At 37.6% G+C, this 19780-nt stretch overlaps 4 protein-coding genes across 4 annotated transcripts in view; 2 read left to right on the top strand and 2 right to left on the bottom strand.

The window, feature by feature from the left end:
- Window positions 1-3818: 3818 nt before the first annotated feature.
- Window positions 3819-7087, bottom strand: CBG05711 (the record flags this gene model as incomplete). The annotated part of the gene is made up of 9 exons (XM_045235588.1): window positions 3819-3993; window positions 4139-4239; window positions 4291-4885; window positions 4935-5177; window positions 5230-5328; window positions 5375-5479; window positions 5527-5981; window positions 6814-6954; window positions 7007-7087. The coding sequence occupies 9 exons, from the start codon at window positions 7085-7087 to the stop codon at window positions 3819-3821; spliced, it is 1995 nt and encodes a 664-aa protein (XP_045093169.1).
- Window positions 7088-7568: 481 nt separating this feature from the next.
- On the top strand, window positions 7569-13735 carry CBG05712 (the record flags this gene model as incomplete). The annotated part of the gene is made up of 18 exons (XM_002632990.1): window positions 7569-7601; window positions 7743-7919; window positions 8179-8327; window positions 8375-8707; window positions 8755-9181; window positions 9231-9512; window positions 9562-9685; window positions 9730-10485; window positions 10533-11341; window positions 11393-11467; window positions 11517-11885; window positions 11998-12152; window positions 12198-12371; window positions 12421-12726; window positions 12773-12892; window positions 12940-13078; window positions 13129-13570; window positions 13626-13735. The coding sequence occupies 18 exons, from the start codon at window positions 7569-7571 to the stop codon at window positions 13733-13735; spliced, it is 4980 nt and encodes a 1659-aa protein (XP_002633036.1).
- A 450-nt stretch (window positions 13736-14185) lies between these two features.
- Window positions 14186-15855, top strand: CBG26367 (the record flags this gene model as incomplete). Its single annotated transcript, XM_045235587.1, has 6 exons — window positions 14186-14335; window positions 14379-14573; window positions 14617-14715; window positions 15090-15206; window positions 15254-15499; window positions 15550-15855. 6 exons carry the CDS (start codon window positions 14186-14188, stop codon window positions 15853-15855), a joined length of 1113 nt encoding a protein of 370 aa, XP_045098534.1.
- Window positions 15856-16384: 529 nt separating this feature from the next.
- Window positions 16385-19780, bottom strand: part of CBG26366 — a gene marked incomplete at both ends in the record, with an annotated part of 4145 nt that continues 749 nt past the window's right edge. The window contains 6 exons of the mRNA XM_045235586.1: window positions 16385-16596; window positions 17062-17307; window positions 17350-17647; window positions 18720-18802; window positions 18844-19060; window positions 19101-19175. Coding sequence (XP_045098533.1) covers window positions 16385-16596; window positions 17062-17307; window positions 17350-17647; window positions 18720-18802; window positions 18844-19060; window positions 19101-19175 — 1131 coding nt within the window. The remainder of the gene's footprint in view (window positions 16597-17061; window positions 17308-17349; window positions 17648-18719; window positions 18803-18843; window positions 19061-19100; window positions 19176-19780) is intronic.

The following is a 19780-nucleotide window of genomic DNA, read 5'->3' as shown; positions in this document are numbered from 1 at the left end:
AACAGAGAGTGGAAGCCAAATTCAAGAAGGAGAGAGTGTATGAGACGAAGAGACGCAGAAAATAAGTGTTATTCATAATGTGCCAATTTTAGACTTGTGATGAATCAGAAGATTTAGATTTTTGTTGTTCTATAGAATCAGATTTATATGTTGTTCTAGGAAAATCTTAAAATGAGGAGACTTCTCTAATAGTTTGGGATTTTAAGATTTTTTCTAGCACAGCAAAAAGAAACGAAAGCTGTACTAGGAAATGTCAATGTGCTCCCTCGTCATTTTATCTCTGTATCAAAAATCATGTCCGGTAGCTGTCATTTTTTTTTATTAAACTGGCATGAAACTTATTTCTTTTTCAAAAAAATTGGTGTCATTCGGTGGCAGATTGACTCCACGAAAATCACCCGATCTGCCGAGAATTTCAGGGAAAGGTACAAAAATCGAAAAATCAAATGCCGGAAGAACCACCTGGGGGAGAGTGACGATGGGGTTTCTTTTTGGAACAAAAGACATGACGAATAGGTCTACGAATAGCAAACGAGAAGCACATTTTGGCTTTAAGTTTCAAGTAGATTTGAAGTTAGAAATGACGTTTACAATGTGGCTTTTAGTGGGAAAGAGCAAGCATTTTTAGGAGGTGGAGATCCAAAATTCCGAAGGTAGTGGACAAAAGCCCAAGAGGAACAATTGGAAAAAAAAACTGGCTCTCGCGACCCTTCGTCTCTGTTTAGCATCCTCACTCACTGGGAAGTTCCCTAATATCTCGGATATCTTTTTTGCACTTTTTTCTTGGACGGGAAAAATATATTTATTTTCATGGGACCAATGAGTTTGGAATGCCTCTAGATTTTCATCGAATTTGAAATTGAATATGGTAGTAAAGGCTCTAAACTTCCTCGTCCTTATGTATCTAAAACCCTTGTCATCTCTTGTCACGTTTTCAGCTTATCACCCCCTATCAGCACATTTTCAGAAAAGGGGCGGAGCCAGGAGTTATCAAAAAGATTACAAGGTCATTATTGTCATGTGAGAATTTCATGGTTTTATTACAAGCAGATTACATTAGGATCGTAATTTTTTTTTTTGGGTTGAGACTCATTTCTTCCTGTGAAACCAAAAGTTTTATGATTTAAATTTATGAGAAAGTGACGATTTGAACACTTAGATTCTCGAACATTTTTATGAAGTGTCACAAAATGGAAAAGAGTTCAGAGGAACCAACAATCTAGATTTTTGGAATTCCATGACTATGAGAATAGAAGGATTCTGGAAGGTTTCTTCCAGAAGATGTGAATTATTTATTCTTAGAATATTAATTATAAATTTATCATTAAATATTCAAATTTTATCTAGTCATTGACAAATAAGCTTCTAAATGCATAGCAAGAGTCCTAGAACACAGAGTCCTAAAATAAACAAAAAGGGAATGTCAATGTGAAAAGCATGTGGCAATGTGTCTCTCTAATACCAGCCGGGGACAGACACTCAATGTCCCTTTCTCTCGAAAAATGAGACATACGGAGCACAAAAAGCGCCCAAATAATGAGGAACTGAACGAGTGGACGACACGCAGAAGGTGAAAGAGATGGGGACAGGAAGTTGGAGAGCAACGGGGGAAAGCTCTGGATGCACTGGGTGCATGTTGGACTCAAAAGACAACAAAAAGAGAATGGGGTGAAAACGAATGAACTGACATGGGATTGCCTTGGCAATGGAAATTGGATTTTTAGACATTTTTCAGATTTGGAAAAAATGAATTTCAGACGTTTCAGAAGTGCCTAGGAACTGAGATATACATTTTCAAAGCTCCTATGTTATAATGTTGATTGGAATTTTTAAGAGCTAAAACTGGAGCTACCATATTTGCTCTGATAGAACACAAGCTATAGGTGCAGTTATCCCGGTTCCTTCAAAAGATATTAAAAAGCTGTCAACTCCACTCAGTTTGTCAGTTTTTCTGTCATTTTTTTCTGTAATTTTTTTGAAAAATTCTACCGTAACCCAAATTCTTCTACAAAGTGCTTAAGGATTATTGTCATTATCAAACAGTAATCTATTTTCAAAAACTCATCAGTCAGCAGTTCACCTTTTTCACACACTCATTTCTATCCGATTAACATCTCAAACATGTCGTACTGCTTATTTTTTTAATTCGTCTCCTCCACACTGTTCTATGTTCCCAACCTTTCCACTATACACTTTGTATCTTGGAGCCAACGTAAAACTCAAAAGCTCCAACAAACACCTGACACTGACCTATTTTTTCTCTTTCCTCTTGCAAAGTCGTCTGGCCATGACTCCCACCAGCGACTGATGAGCAGCATCTTTGTAGTCGGTGATAATGATGATATATCCTGCGGGTCGAATTATTAAGTGGCCGAAAATGTTGGAGGAAGAGGACGGGGCCAGCCTGAAAATTCAGAAAGTAAAACGAAATTTCGTAACTTTTAGAACTTGTAAAAAATGAAATTTCTTCAGTCTGGACTATGCGGATAGAACACCGTAAATGCTCTAACAGAAGCCCACGCAAGGAGTCAACTTTGGAGCTCAATTATATCGGTTCCTTCGAAAGATACTAAAATTTTGTCAACTGATAAAAAGTTTGTCTTAAAATCAATAATATTTTATCGTTTAACAAAAGTTTGACATCTTTTGAAGTAACCGAGATAATTGAGCTCAAAGTTGACAGTTTGGGTAGGCTTCTATTATAACATATAGATGAGAGATGTCGAAAATCTGTTAACTGATGAAATATTGGTGATTTTATGATAATTAAATTATGTCGACAAATTTTTTTAAATATATTTTGAAAGAATGGAGATAATTGTGCTCAAAATTGACGATTTGAGTGAGCTTCTAACATTTTTAGAGTGAATGCGACAAATTTCATTTGGATTATTTCAAACAGTGATGATTTTCCTACTTCCCGATCATACCAATTTCTAGCTGATGACAAGAATAAAAACTTTTACAATTTTTGTTAATCCAAAAAAACCAAATAATTGCAAAAACAAAAATTTTCAAATTTCTAGTTTTTTGAAATCTTCCTCGTAATTTATCGTTAGAAGCTCACCCAAGTAGTCAACTTGGAACTCAATTATATCGGTTCCTTCGAAAGATATCACAACCTTTTAACTGGTAAAATATAAGTGGTTTTATGATAAATAATTTACCAGTTGACAGATCTTTGATATCTCTCATAGGAACCGAGATAATTGAGCACGCATGACGTGTTCTTCTGTTACAGCAAACACGGTAGATGGATGAAATTACAAAGGTGCTAAAATAACTCAAAATTTAAAAACAACTCTTTTTTGAAATTCTGATTTTTCTAAACAAATCATTCAAACGAAAATCAAGACTAATTTGCTAACCTGCCTTTCCAGAAACATGATTCCTATTCTTGTTACATACATCTTTGTACAACTGAAACCGTGAAAGATAGCAGAAAACAAGAAAAACTTCAAAAATTACTGATGGGTCGGGTACCCAATTCGAGATTCACACAAAAGAACAATAATTAAGTGATAAAATCATTTTTATTCGAGAGAATATTGATTATGGAGCTAGCTATCGACCGAGAAAAAAAGACTATAATAAAATGGCATCGAATATTAACGAGGACATTCAAAAAACCGAAAGATTCCTGTTTCTTCTTCAATGAAACATAAAACGGGAACGTATTTGAAAGCGATTGGAATCGAAAGAAAAAGGTATATCACAAATATTGGGGAGCTGGAAAGAGTTGACTGACTTAGAAAAAACGATAAATTATAGTATATCAAATAAAAACTATATGAGAAATAAATACTAAAAAATGAGTATTAGAGTCTGACTGATCTTCCTTTGGAAGCTTCCTTTAGGTCCTCCATATATCCAGCACGTTTCGAATAGTTCTCTTCCGTCTGTATCCGACGGAAGTCGGAGTGCATGTCTCGTTCGGAGATCATCTTTTCACGACGAGACCATTCATTCGTATCGTATCTCCGATTCACGATTCTAAAGTTTAAAAATAAGAATTGTGCATTGAACTTTTTAAAAATAAGAATTGTAAGAATTGTTAAAAATAAGAATTGTTTTTAAAAATAAGAATTGTGCATTTTTTAAAAATAAGAATTGTGCATTGAACTTGAATAAAACAAACTTGAAAGTATCTTCTAATTCTTTTCTATGCGCTGCGTCCATATCAATATCGTCATCATCAATGAAATCGTCCATATCACTGTAGTCGTCTTCATCTTCGTACTGAAAATCAATTATTCATTTTTAAATAAAGATGGAATCTTCGTTTTATACCCCGTCCTCATCATCATCTTCTTCATCACTGTAATCATCACCTCCTCGATAGAAGCTACCACCGCCACCACCTCGTGAATCTCGATCCCTATTCATCATCTTCTTCTTTCTTTCTCTTTCTCTCATTTGTTGCTCACGTAGTTCTGCCATTCGACGAGCTTCATAGCTACGTCTATCAGAGTTCTTCATTGACGAGGATGAAGAGTAAGACGACGACGAAGGACCAGGCTTATCCATTCTTTTCTGGACCTTCTTACTCCTATCATACTCGTCTTGTTCTCTTTCTTGGCGTGCTCGCTTCATAGCTCTCTGTTTTTCTCGCTCCTTCTCGCGTTGACGCTCAGCTTCGCGAACCGCTTGAGCTCGTTCTTCTGCAATTTTATATTTGATGCACAATTTCGATACAGTATTTGACTCACTACTATTCTGCGGGAGAGGAGCCGATGATCGGGAACTTCCAGGTGCTGCAGCGATGGCCCTGATCAAGGACTGTTGTTCCTTGTATCTCACATCTCCGGGAAGATATTTCTTTCCGGGAACGGCAGCAGGAATAAGTGGTGGAGGTGTTGGCGCCTTGGTAAACGGTTTTCGAACTCTGGAACTATTTCAATGTTGAGAAACGAAACAAAAAAACCGGCGTTTACTCTTTTTTCGGAGGTGCACTGCTGGACCCGTTTGAAGATGACGATGGTTGACTTTTCGATGCGGCTGATTTATGGTAAGCAGCTGCAGCGCTCCGAGCTTTTTCCCTTTCCTTTTCCTTCATTCTCAGGTTTTCTGCTTCTTGTTGCCTTTCTTGTTTTTCTTTCATTCTTTCCTTCTCTCTTAATTTCTCTCGATCAGAACTGCTAAGTCCAGATTTCTGTTGACCGTTTGAAGATGAGGATCTGAAATGTATACAAGTGTCGAAAGGAGATATGACCGATTTATATAACCCACTTTTGTTGCATTTGAACCGATTTTGCAGGTCTGGCTTGAAGATGGTCCAAATTTACCGTTTTTCCTTGGGAAAGACTGTCAGCGGCAGCCATTAGCTTTCTGAATCAAATGAAATTTATTTCTATAAACTACTATAAGAACTCACTGGAAATCAATCGGAGCTGCTGGTTGAATTTTCTTTTTCTCAACCACTGGCTGGCGTTTTTCTGGAACTTTTCTGCCATCTTTTGGAGGAGAAAATGTGTCTCGCCTGGAAATAGGTACCGTAATGGGACAATTAAGAACTTTGTTACTTACGTTTTTTCATGCCGAGAGCACAATCCGGCTAAACTGTTGGATTTACTGGTAGAGACCCGATGAGGACCTTGAACAGTCGCTCTCAATGCGCTTTCATTTTTCTGCTTGGCTGCTAGTGCCTTATATACTCCATTACGATATTTATCAGCTTCGACGTCGGCCTCTTCTTCTTCTTTCCATTTTCTCTTTTGCAAAGTTTCCAGATGCTCGTTGTTACCTCCGAAGCGTGTTTGAAGATCAATCACATCTAATCCAAACTGCTTTCCCATCTTTTTTGTAGCTTTTCCACCGTTTGCTTGCATTCTCAAAACCATAAGTTTCTGTTTGTCACTTTCAGCTTTCTTTTCTTTCGCTTCTTTTTCGGCACGTTGACGTTCCAGAACTGCACGAACAGCAGCAGTGTTGACAGATGAGGATGAGGATGATGGTCCATCACGTTTTGGAATCGTAAAGTTCTGAAAATTTCGACAATCAGCAGAAGGCCTTATGGCTCATTTTATCAGCTCTTCAAGAATATATCCATAAATACTCCAATAGCGCATCGTTAAGATTTTCGGATGAATAGACCTATTTGAGATTTTAGTAAATTCGAAGCTTAAAACATTATTTCAACTACAGTAACCTAAAACTATTTGTATTTTCCGGATTTATTTTCTCGATGTTTGTTGCTTCTCGTCAAGTTTCCTGTTATTTTTCCCTAAACAAGTCGGAAATACAAATTTTTGACAATGAAAAAATGAGAGAAAATCGGGATAATAAGTTAGGAAATTTTAAATATTTTCAGACAACGGTAGTTGTCGTTGTGGAATCTTCGGCCACTGTCGTTTTTCTTCCACAGTTCCATTTTTTTTTAATATTTCAATCAGAAATTGATTGTCAAAGAAACTACAAATCCCAGAATAGTGGAGAATACTGAAACTCTACATCAACCCAGACTAAAAAATTTGAGAAATCAGTCGAAGCCATCCTCGCTCCGTTACATTTTAGGTGATTTGCTCGATGTGCTCTTTGAGAATTTTTACGATGACATTGTAACAATCTGAGTGTGAGCATTCTTACGAACGGTCCCTTTGGAGTTGATTAAATTTAGCTCTTGGGATAATGCTTAACATCTATCCCTCCCCCCCCCCCTTTGAGTTGGGGGACCATGGAAAATTAATCTACCCTAGATGCACCCTATGGATCCCTGGACATTTTCTAATTAGGCTGTTCATCTAGTAGAGATAATCCTCTACTTTGGCTTAGCAACCACCCCATTTCCATGGAAACAATAATCGAAATTCTCACCTTACGCCGCTCTTCTTCTTCTCTTTCCTTCCGCTTTCTGGCTAATTCCTGCTCTTTCTCCTGTTTCCTCCGTTGAATTTCCAGCCGCGCGCGTTTCTCGGCTTCCAATTGACGGCGTGCTTCATTTTTCTCACTGTTCACCTGCAAATGATTGTTTTTTTTACATTTCGAAATATTGATTTGAAATCGATACCTCTTCTTGTATTCGATCAACTTCTCGCGACGCTTTCTTCGCGTTTTTATTCGCCGCATTCATCATTGTTGAGAAATCCATGATTCTGGAAAACAACTGGGAAAAAAATGAAAAAGAGATTTAGCTGAACTTCTAATCAATAAGCAAAGTGAAAAAGAGAGTGCAGGTGACAAAACGAAAAATCCAGAGAGAACGATTCAACTGAATGACCAAGCAAACACGCGGAATGAAACCAGAATCTTCATTGAGAAGCGAGAGTGTATGCAAAAACAAGAGGGTGGCAGACACTGGCCGAGAACTCCAATGCATCGCGCCCCATTGCCTGCGTCTCCGCGTTTAATGCTTACATCTCTCGTGTTATCGCTCTTTGGAGACGTATTGTTTTCAGAAGACTTCCCCTCTCTACGTCCCATCGATTGCACTTTCATATTTAGTTATTATGAGCATAGCCTGCTCATTTTTAATGAGAAATATGTCTCCATGTTGTCTTGTAGCTTTTTGAAGTTGACATTCTTCTCAGGAATCACCGTTCAACAAATTGTGTTTATTTTCAGGTGATACCATGTCGAAGCACAAGAAAAAATCGGAAGAACAGGTGGGCCATGTTTTGAAAGAATGAAACAGAACGAGAAAATTAGGAACATTCTCTCCGGAAAGGCTTGATCTTCAGGGACCAAGCTAAAATAATAAAATCCGAAATCAATTTAATTCTTATATTTTTAAAATTACTTTTCAGGATTGGGATGAGTTGCCGAGAAGTCGAGTGATTCGAATAGAAAATGTTTCAACTATTGGTGCCTCCACATCTGCCCCAAACGTCTTACTCAACTCGATCACTTCCGATTTTCAGTTCACCGAGGAGAACTTGCCGAGAAGTACATTATTCCTTTGTAGAAGCGTTTCCGAAGACTATGTGAGTATTAGAAGGTTCTGAGGACAAATGGAAAGTCTGTGCTGGATCTAAGGATAGCACTCTCTGTCCGGGTGACTCACCCCGTTTTTAATATGATTGAGTGCTTTAAAGCATTCTTTCTATCATTCTATCATATTGCTTTTGTGATGTTAAACTCCGCCCTTTTGACTTGGTATAAACGCCCACTCAATTGTACGATCTGGGTGCGTGTCCAAGCTCAATCAATGCCTAGGATGTTAATATGGTCTAAGATTTTCAGTTTTCATTCTATGTGGAGACGGAACGCAAGCAAAAATCACCTTGGAAGGGCATGCACTCCTACATCCCTGGTCGATGCATCCAGAAGACCGAACCACAGTCTGAGCATCCTCTCATTTGTCTGCTTGAGAGATTCAGCAAAGAGCCAAAGTACGATATCTGGAAGTTATTGTCATTTTTTAAATCCTGGTTTTCAGGTTACTCGCTAACGCTGGCGTCTTCCTGCTCTATGAAATTCTTCCTTCAAAACATATTCGCATCGATTTCTATCTACAGCATGACAGAGTTTTTGAATCCATTCTCGACAGTCCCACAGTATTGCCTATGATGTTCAAAAAACGAGTGCATATTGTCATGAGAACTATTGTCGAAGGCGGTCTAAAACCGTTTGACGTCGATGTGATCCACGACGAGAAGGGAGATATGGATGAGCAAAGGAAGCATGGAGACTTGAATTTCGAAAAATTGTTCGATTTGGCTGAAATTTATAAAAAGAAAAATGAGGAACCTATTCCAAATTACAAATTAGAGTGAGTAGTGACTTGCAAAATTATTCAAAATGAGAAAGAATTTTCAGCACCAATACATTAAACTCCCGCCTAATGCCGTACCAGCAGGACACTGTCCGATGGATGATCCAGCGTGAAGCGGAAAACTCAATAGATCTCAATCTGTCATGGCTGAAATTCGATGAGCTTCCCGGTGATCCCCCACTATTCTATTATTCATTCATTGGAGTCGTCGCGAGACATCAACCGAGTGTAGAAGATCTTCAAAGTTTTTCTAAGAAATACACTGTCAAAGGAGGTCTACTCGCCGATGAAATGGGTCTTGGAAAGACTGTCGAAGTTCTCGCTCTGATCTCATCTGCTAGAAAAGACGAAGAAAAAATCATCGAGGAAGATAAAGCGGAACAAAAACCAACTAGTTCAAGGAGCCAAGGTGCACCAAGTTATACAATTGCAGAACAAGTGCGAGTTGCAGAACATAGTTACAAAGAAATGGTAACATCATAAAGGTTATTTGCATTACAACAATTTTGTTAATTTTCAGAATAATGCCAAAACCAGCACAGGTCCAACAACATATAACGTTGAGAAAGCTATAAAAGGCAAGACTGTGAACTGTGAAGGGTGTGGAGTAATATGCACTGCTTCTGTATGTGGATGGAATTTCGATACTTGTGATGACGAATTGTTTTACTGTCCCGAGTGTATGACTCTTAAAAACACCAGACGTTTGGTGAAAACCACATTGATCATAGTTCCCGAAAGTTTGATTTTCCAATGGTTCACTGAGGTTGCCAAACACTGTTCGGATGATTTCAAAGTGATGGTAAGAGCTCTCATGAAAAACATATTTCAGATAAAATCTTTTTTTGCAGTTCTATTTTGGTGTCAAAAAACACGGATATCTGCAACCGTGCGAAATGGATAAATTTGATGTTGTTCTGACAACATACGACACACTTCGTAGAGAAATGAACTTTTCTGATAAAAAAGATCAAAGTAAGGATTGTCTTCATTTTAATTGAAAAAAATCAATCTTACAGGAAGAAACTTTCGGACCAACTCGATCAATTATTATTTGACAACTTCTCTGGTTCATGTCAAATTCTGGAGAGTTATTGTCGATGAATCACAAGTGATGCCACAGACATCCACCTCTAATCTATCTCAGATGCTGATAAAACTTCAAGGAATTAATTGGTGGTGTGTTACGGGAACTCCTCTTGTCAGAACTATTTCCGACATGAATCCCCTCTTCACATTTCTGGATTTGTTCCCCTACAACAACACGGATTTTTTCTCTAATTATGTGCATCCTCAGTACCTCAATTTCGTACTTCAAATTCATGATCAAAAGGAATTGTTTGATGAGAAAAATCCAAAAGATCTGCCGCCGATTCTCCTTCTCGAGATACTTGGTCGTATCATGAGTAGAAAAATGAAAATAGATGTGGAACATCAAATCGATCTTCCGGAGTTGACAGAAATCGAAAAACGAATTTGCTTCAGTGCCGTAGAGGAGCGTCAGTACAAAGAGGAAAAAGAAAAGTTGCGAGATTCCGTAGCGAGGGCCATCGGACAAGCGGCTGATGATATTTTCCTTGCTGACCTAGCATGTCGTGATAAAGTACTTCAAAAGTTTGGAACACTTCGAGAGACACTTCTTACTGGACATGGAAACACGCATGATGCGGGATCATCAATAGTATATTCACCAGAGACAGTGATATTCCGTTTGGTTCATAACAAGAAACAAAATATAACGTCTCATATGAGAAGTTATGTCGTGTCTTCTCTAGGTTAGTTCTTATTTCAAAACGAATAATTTATAACTATGAACTTAGAGGTCTCGCTGGAGTTCAACGTCTTATGTCGCGTCCAGAAGATGCTCTTGCTGTGTACCAGCACGTACTTGATAATTTCAACGAAGTCAGCACGAACACATGCCTAAAGGATGCCATGGGACGAGATTGTATGACGCAGTTCAAGCAACCATCCACATCGCAACCAGGTGTAATTAACCCAAATGATGTTTTGGAAGTGGAAGACGAGGAAGATGGTGTTGGAGATGTTTTAGCGACGAAAACCCAACAAGAACTAGAACAGATACACAATGTCGCTACAATGGTGAGGTCTGTTCTGAATGTGTTTAAGAGATATACGAAACAACTCGTGTGGGTTAGAAAGCAGCAAGAAGGAAGATCAGACGACAGTGACGGACCACCGAAAGCCAAAAGACCTCGCTTAGAAGATGCTATCCGTAAAATTCAAGAAGATGAAGAAGCGGCAGAGAAAAAACGTATAGCATTACGGAATCAAAGGGATGCGGAAATGGAAGAGGCTCGCCTTGCATTTGTAGTTCGGTACGAACGTAGAAAACGAGGTGAAGTGGTGGAGGAGTCGGACGAAGAAGAAAAGAAAGCAGTTCCTGCGGTCCCACAAAAGACTGTGGAAGAGGTTGAAGAGGAAGAGAGACAAAAACACAAACATAAAATGGCTAACCTAGCATTCAAACCTATTCGAATGGATGCAACATCAGAATTCCATCTTATCGTCAACATGCACCATCTTCAGTGCATGGTAGGCATTCCAGAAGAACAGCGGATTCCTATGCAACGACTTGGTCAACCAGTGAAGCGGTTTATCAGGCTAGAGGTGCGTAGTATTCTTTAAAATATTATTTAACAATTTTAAATCAGTTTCTAGATTCAAGCAATCAAGAAAGTACAAACAAGTCTACTCGAGTTCGAGACACTCTGGACCAACGATCCGAATCACATAGTTGGTTTTTAATTTCCCAAACTATTAATTCATTAATTTTCTAATTTAGTTTGAGCAAATCGAATCATATTTTGACGAATTGCGCAGAAACTGTGAGGTGAATCCAAACCCGAAGGATCTCTATGATGACCTCTTCCGAGTAACGAACACCATGAAAAATCGGTTAGCAGATATACCTTACGTGGCTATATACGACGAGAAAGCACTGAAGCCAAAGAAACAACAATATCACAACTCAAAGACTTGTATGGGTGGATGCTCGGAGAGACATTTAGAGTGTGAACAGTTCCTAGGACAACCCTGTTTACCGCTGGTCGAAATAGTAGATAAACTAATGAATCAAATACGACTGATTGATACAAATAGGCGGAGTGCTATTCAAAAGCTTAACAATCTGATCAGCATGGTTGTCAAAATGGTAAGATTTTTATTTGTGTTGACCTAATCACATGATTACCAGACACAAAATTGTTTTCGGGATCACTGATCAGTAAACAAAAATTTTTGAGAATAACTTCTATTGTTTTCAGAGTGATCCCGCTCTCCTACTAGGTATATTCTCCGAATCATCCGAAGGCAAATCTGATGAACTCAAAAAAATGTATGAGATCATCACATGCAAACATATTATATTCAGAGGAACACGGGAAGAAAAAGACCGAGCATGTAATTTCTACACTAAAGAGTGAGCGCTTCACAAAATTCAGAAAGAGTATTCCGAATATTTCAGAAATCATCCATGTGAGCTTTGCGACATGTGGTGTAAATATATGGCGCTGTGTTTTGATTCCGGATTCATGTCATTCCATGGTGAGCATCGTCCGAAATCGGGAGTTCATCGATTTGGTGATGTTATGTGTGTTACTTATGAACCGAAGAAGGGCACTGCAATGACTTTTATCAGGTAAATCTCTTTAATATCATTATGCAATCAATTATTTTTGATTTTGCAGGCACTTCCTTGCCGTATACTTTGATCGTATACATGATAGTATCAAAACGTGTAAATTGACAATTGACATAATTTGCGAACTCGTTTTTCGTTATCAAGAGTTATCCCAAGCACAAATCCTCCTCACAGATGATCTAATCAACACCCATTTCGGAAATCTGTCCTATGAAGTTCCAATGGAGTTGATACGAGCACAGTACGCTGAGGATCACAAGGATCTTCGGGATCAAGAACTAAGCACCGTCAAAAGTGATGTGAAAGAGCTGCGCTACCTGACGAATTTGATGAAGAAGCAACTGACGAATGAGTAAGAAATGAGGTACATGTTGTAAATACCAATTTTTGGTTTTCAGGACTAGTGAGTATGATGAATGTCCAATTTGTCAGTGCGATATTGATTCATTCATGGTGTTCACATGTGGCCATCGGATCTGTCCACCATGCTATCAAAGGTTGAAGCAAATGGCAAAAGCGTATGATTCGTTTATTTGGTCTCAATAACCGATATACATATTTTCAGTGAAACTCCTCATTATGTAGTGGATACTCTCAAATGTCCATCGTGTCGTGCTCAGAACAAGGTTCAGCAAATCATGTTGGCTCGAAGTGGACATATGGAACTTGCTACAACCATACCAGGTTTCATTCTGTCGGCTAAAGTAAATTCGATGAATGAGTAATAATAATAATCAGAACCTTATATTTTCAGCTCTCCTCGGCTATCCAAATAATGCGGAATATTCTAGCGGCCGACGAAACCAACAAGATTATTCTCTTCACAAACGTTGATCCAGCATCCACAGCCGTTTTTCTCTACCTTCAGAAAGTTTTTAGACTGGCTGATTTACCGATTACAACTGCTTCAAGACAGAATTGTGGAAAGACAATTGTCGATTTTGATATATCAGACGATGTAAAAATCCTTCTCTGCCCACTGTCACTCTGTGCTAACGGCCTGAACATGACCGGCGCAAATCACATTATCTTCCTGGACCCTCCACATCTTCAATCTGTTCTTAATCAAGCAATCGGTCGCATCAATCGCTTTGGACAGCGACGAGCGATGCGTGTGTATCATTTGGTTGTTGAAGGAAGTCTGGATTCGGAACTGAGAGCAATCGCGAAAAATAATACTGATCGAGCGACTGAAAGTGGGTTTCATTAGCGAGAAAATTTTCTGCTATTTAAACTATGGTTTATTTGCAGAGAAAGGCTGGACAATTGGTGATATCCGTGCAATGTTCGACATAAACAAAAACGATCCGCCAGCCCGATATGCTCGACAGCAACATGGTTTCGGCAACTTTGGACGCTGAAATATTATAAAGCATGACATATGTATTCTTTTGGACGCTGAAATATTACTATCTATCATAAGAATATGTATATATCAGAATTTTTTATATGTACACTTCTGTTTTATGAAAATCTCTGTATTTTTCCTTACTTCCTACCTCCTTCGTTCTAGTTTTCAATTTAGTCATTAATGTTGATTTTTGCTCTAAGCTCAAAACACATTTCTTTCCCTGATCATCATCACTTCTCTTTAATTTGTCTCTCGAAACTGTTATCGTCTCCATGGAGATCTCCGTAATATTCGACATCTCACTGATCACCTGCATGTTCTAATTAATTTGCTAATTTTGAAACTTTAATAAACCTTGCTTCAGTTTTCCGATACTTTTCAGTTTCTTTCGAGTGATTAATTCCATCTTATTTCTTGATCTAGTTCTTATTTTTACAGATTCTTCTTCAGAATTCTAACAATGAACAAGAAAAATCCAACAGAAGAGTTCTCCTGGAGAAAAGAAACTAACAAAAACGAAATCATCAAAAGGTTCTATGCAGCTGGAAACTATTATTCTGGAAAATATATTGAAGAGCTCAAAGAACTCACTGGAAAAAATGCGAGAGCTGTGAGAAAACGAAAACATGTTGTTTCTCAAAGTTGGTTTCTAGATTAGCACTTATCTCGGACTTTTGAGAGATCGCGACAGAAAGGAAGGAAAAATCATTCCAGCACCGCCAAAGGATCGCAGATTTCATAGCGACAAAATTACGAAATTTCTCGAAAGAGCTTTTGCAAAAAGTTCTGATTTAACCGAAAAAGTCTATGAAGTACTTATGAAGAATACGGGCCTTTCTAGAAGACAGGTTAACAGAAGAAACTATTCGAATCTTCAAATTCTCTTTGCAGATCGTCGCATGGTACAGCTACCATAGAAGAAGAAACTCTGGAATCATTCAAAACCTTGAAAAAGAACGCCGTAAAAAGCAAAGAGAAGAAAGACAGAAGGTATTATTCTGGTACCGAAACATCGAAGCTGTGGAAGAGAAACGCCGGTGACCGTGGCTGAAGGTCCCACAACGACAACTACAGTAACCTAAAAATTTGTTTATTTTCCGTATTTATTTTCTCAATTTCCATGCGTTTTCAGTCAATTTTTAAAGAATTTCGTTTTCCGACTTATTTGAGTGGAAATACCAGAATAATCGACAAAAATTAATGAAAAACGAAAAAAATCCGAAAAATTGAAATTTTTTAGGTTACGGTAGTTGTCGTTATCGGCTCTCCGGCTACGACAACCAGCATTTCTCTTCCACCACTCTGATATATTTTAGTACGAGAATAATAGAAATAACATTGTTCCTGAAAAAATATAATTTCAGAAAAATATCAAGTCTAAAGCTATAAAACTGTTTCTGGAAAATCTAGAAAATTTCAAGACTGATCGAGAATCTACAATGAAAATTCTGATGAAAAAGACTGGACTAATGCGTTCTGTGGTAATTTCAGAGAGAGAATTTCTTCGAAACAACGAGTTTTTTTTTAGATTTCTAGATGGTTCTATAATCAATCCATTCCCATTTCTTCGCCATTAAAACAACAATTTACCGTTACTTTGAAACCTCTCGGAAAAAGAACTGCTGATGTCCCAACTATAGAATATTCACTCGAGGAAGGAGCTCCTCCTTTGAAAAAGGCCAGAATTGATAACACAGACTTCGAACCAAACCCCAAATTCCAGAAATTCAACCAGGAAAAGAAATCAGTTCCTGAGCGTCGAAGCACTCGTCGCGTAAGTGTTATCAGTGTTCGAAAAGTTCCTAATCCCTCAAAATCTTTCAGACCACCAGGACTAAAAAATTTGCTGACGAAATTTCGAACGAATTAGTTATTCCTAAAAATCAGTTGGCCAGGAAGCCGAAAAGGAAAACCGATATAAAACCTATCGATAAAGTTTGTGATCGGAAAAAGGATGAAATTCCAGAGAAAGAAATCGGTGATTTTGGCGACGAAAACATGAAACCGTTGCAAGAAGAATCCGATGAATTCGAGGTGAAGAAAGAAATCAAACTGGAGGAAGAAGACTATGACTATGATATCGCGGAAGGCGCTCAAAATTTGAGTGGATTGGCGAGCTACTATTACTGATAGTACTGATTATAATACGAATTTTATTGTACCTTTTTAACTTGTTAGTCAGGAGTCTCTTATCTCTATGCACTGTTCTCAACACTTTGTTCTTGCTTTAATCAATTCTCGTTATAAACGATTTAACAATCAAATGTGAACACTTTGAGCACCGAAAACCTGCAGAAGGATTTTAGATAATGTGCGGAAGAACTGGAGACATCAGTTCGGATGTGGCCGCGGATCTTTCACATCTCCAATTTTTGCATAACATGATAATAGAGACGTCAAATTTTACTGAATAGTAAAAAATCCGTTCAGAAAAGAAATGTTTTTTCTAATTTTTTCATTGATTGAAAGATTATGCCACAAAATGTACACAGTGAGAATAGTACACAAGAAAGACAACATTTACAATCTGTACAGTACAAGGTAAAAAAACAAGATTTGATTCAACAGGAAAAAAGTAAATTCGAATTAAATTTGACGAAATTTTTCGAGTATTATTATACATACAGATGACTTTGAGCCAATTTTCTCCCTTCTATTTTCAAACAACTCTTTCGTGTTCGCAAATTCCATCGGAACGAGATGAGATTCTGTTGAAGAAGACGTGACTACCGTATGCTCCACTGTAATAAAACTCCCGTCTGGTGTAGCATTCGAAGGTGCACGACGAAGAATTGATGGTTGGATCCTTTTGTTTCCGCAGATGCTTGATGAATCTCTTGCACTTTTCCGATTTTGTCTCGATGTTAGATTCTGGAACATTTCGGTTTATGAAAGAAATGAAAAAAAAAGATTTTGTTCTCAAAGTTTATCTCGATTGAGAAAAAAACTGGTTTTTTGGATTCTGAACTTTTTAATAGGGATTCATCTTTTTGTTTCTTTTTTCTCAATATTTTTGGGTCAATCTTTAATAAAGGTTTACTAGTTCGTCGTTCGTCCGGCCATGGCCCGCCGGCTCTCTATCAGCTGCTACGGCGATTTTTCCAGTACTTCTTTTGAATTATTTCGGATGCCTTTTCCAATAAAATGTGGGCACAAAACCGTAAGATTCAGCAGTTCAATCCGAAGCTTCCGCGTCTAGACCAACACCATTAAGATTATTAGCGTTCGAACACATCTAACTCTATCCTTTTTCTACGAACTTTTTCTACGAGCTTTCTACGAAGTTTTCCTATACCTTGATAAAATTGAAAAATCTGAAAAAAAACATAAACTGACCCATAACTGAAACTTGAAAATCGGTCAGCTTCTTGTAGTATGCAAAATTGACGAAATAGGTGGGCCATTCGAAGTCCGTATTTGAAACGGTTGCCAGAACCCTGTCACCGCTGGTGAGCTGACATATCGTATTTCTGATTTCAACTCCAAGAACTCCAGTCTTTTCGGGAAAACTGAGATTCAATGCGGTACTCAACAACATTGGATGCTTTTCGATATAGTGGATGTTGTATAACTCGAGAGGATCTGAAAAAAGATTTTTTTTGAAAATAAATCTAGAACACTCACTAGATTTTAGAATCTCTTCCACTTGATCCGAGATTTTTGGATTCTTCAAGGCGCTGCTCAATATTTCTATTGAAGAGATTTTCAACAGTGAATCCGTTGAAGATGTGTCTGATTGTTCAATAGAAAGAGCATCAGTAATTGTCCACAAAAAGAAATCCGTTTGAATTTCAGGAATACATACATTGACGATTTTAGATAGTGTAGAAGAGTAAGTCATGTGATGAAGGGGGTTAGTGGTAGATGAAAGCGAACAAAGGGGTGCCGTCGAGAGTAGAAAAAGCGAAAGTGAGTGAGAAGGCTGAAATATTGGTTTTTTGATCTCAAGATATAACGGTAGATCAGAAAGTTTAAAGATCTCAGACTTATCTCAGAATTATATCTCGGAGCGCATAGTCGGAAAATGAGGGGTTTCTGCCTCCGCCTATTTTTAGGTTCGCTTCCTGAAATATCACAAAAAAAGAGATAAGGGAAATATCATAGCGTCTGAAAAAAGATCTTCAGTCGAAACGTTATATATGTTTTCTCTTTTGTATAATTCCCCATCGATGTTGCTAAATACTATGCTGGCTGATCAAATCCAAAAAAAAGTCCAGCGTTTAGAAGAAAAATAGCCGGAAACCGGTGAAAAATCCAACGTTTACGATATATTTTCCTCGTGATCATCCATCTTACCCTGTTGGTCCGTATTGTCGAATAAGAAACTGACATCTGACTTCAGAAGACTGAGGTTTTCAGCGTTTTGGAATTTTCTGACAGAAAGTCAATTATTCAGACTCTGGGTTTCAGAAGATGTCCAATATTCAGAACCTTAGTTTCGAAAGTTCAAAGTCATCCGGATTTTAGAAGACGTCAAATTTTAGAAGACGTCACCAGCATTCGGAACGTCAGAAGCTCAAATTCAGAACTTCAGAAGGCGTTCACTTTTTATATGTTGATTCAGAATTTTTCAAAATTCAAAATTCGACGTCTTCTATATAAAATCTTAAAAACCAGAGGCACCAGACTTTCAAGTTTTCTTTGTGCCGGTGGGCTGTGGACGGGGCAACAAGCGGGCGACTGGCGGACGACTGGCGGATGACTGGCGAACGAAGAACTACATATTATGTGAACCTCATCTATTCCAGATAAAAAATAAAGTAATGAAACAAAAAGGAGTTCATCACTGTACAAGAATGTTGAATCCTGAGGAATCAAGCTCCCGGGAAAAGGGTTGAGTGTCAGGTTTCCAGGACACTTTTTTTTTAATTCGATAAAATTCAACAATCGTAACTTTCTCAGGGTACAAAAATAACGATAATATAAAAATTAAAGACATCAATTCTTTATTTCTTCTTTTTTTTCACAATTTTCAGTTTTAGATTCTGCCACACCTTCATAGTTTGAAGCACAATTGATGCCACCAGCAATGCAACTGAGAACCCAGATAAAGTGACAAAAAACATGATATGCTCATCTGAAAATTTCTAATTGAACTTATAAAAACTTTATGTATACCCAAAAACTCCATATGAAAATAACTAGGTTCTGTAGGTCTAACATCTTCTTGGAAGTCGTGAGAGACCTCAGGAACCACAGTGACATTTTTATCTTTTGTCCTCTGAATTTTTTCCGACGTCGTTGGAATTGGTTTTGTGGTTGTTTTCGGAGGTGGAATCACGTTTTCACAAGCAACAAAACTAGCTTTTCGACAACTGTAAACTGGAATGGAAACCTGAAAAACAGATTTAAATTTGAAAGTTTCATAGACTTACTGTTGGTCTCGTCCAATGACAATTCACAAATTCAGTATCATTAAAATGATAAAAATCAGATTCGAACAGTTTCCTCTGAAATTTAGAATTTTTAGAAAAATTGAAAAAAGTCGAAAACCGTGTGAAATAAGCATCCAAAATTTTGGAATCTTCATAAAACTTTTTGAAGTACATTCTTCCGTGCAGTTTGCCTATTTCTTGTTCATGCACATCATCACCAAAGAGGGTCGGAGAACTGATTCTCGCCTGTTTGGATGTTGTAAATCTGGTAATTCAGACTGCTTTTAGAATATCTACTGCACGCTCTCCCACAGAACAATTCCGAACTGCAAATTAATTTTTGATCTACAGAAAAAAAAGTTTGGCGCGATCACAATTGCAGGTCTAAAACCATAATTTCAGAATTTGTTATCTGATTTTGTGGAGTTCCAAGATGATTCAAATGATTCTTTAAAAATTAATTAGTGGTTATAGATTCATGTATGGTCGTTTTCCGGAATAAAAAATGTCAAAAATGATCATTTTTGAAAGTTTTTTACAGAAAAAATCTATCTCCTCTTTCAGTTTTTGACATTTCTTGGAGTTCTTTAGCTCAAAAAAACCGCAATTATTTTTTCTACATTTTCTATGGATGAATTTTTAATTCGTCTGATAAAACTTTTTTTATAATTCAAAAACCT

The sequence above is a fragment of the Caenorhabditis briggsae genome, assembly GCF_000004555.2.
Source record: "Caenorhabditis briggsae complete genome, chrIV, whole genome shotgun sequence".
Classification (NCBI taxonomy): domain Eukaryota; kingdom Metazoa; phylum Nematoda; class Chromadorea; order Rhabditida; family Rhabditidae; genus Caenorhabditis; species Caenorhabditis briggsae.
Note: the sequence above shows the minus strand (reverse complement) of the source record. Positions and strands in the feature narration are given on the sequence as shown.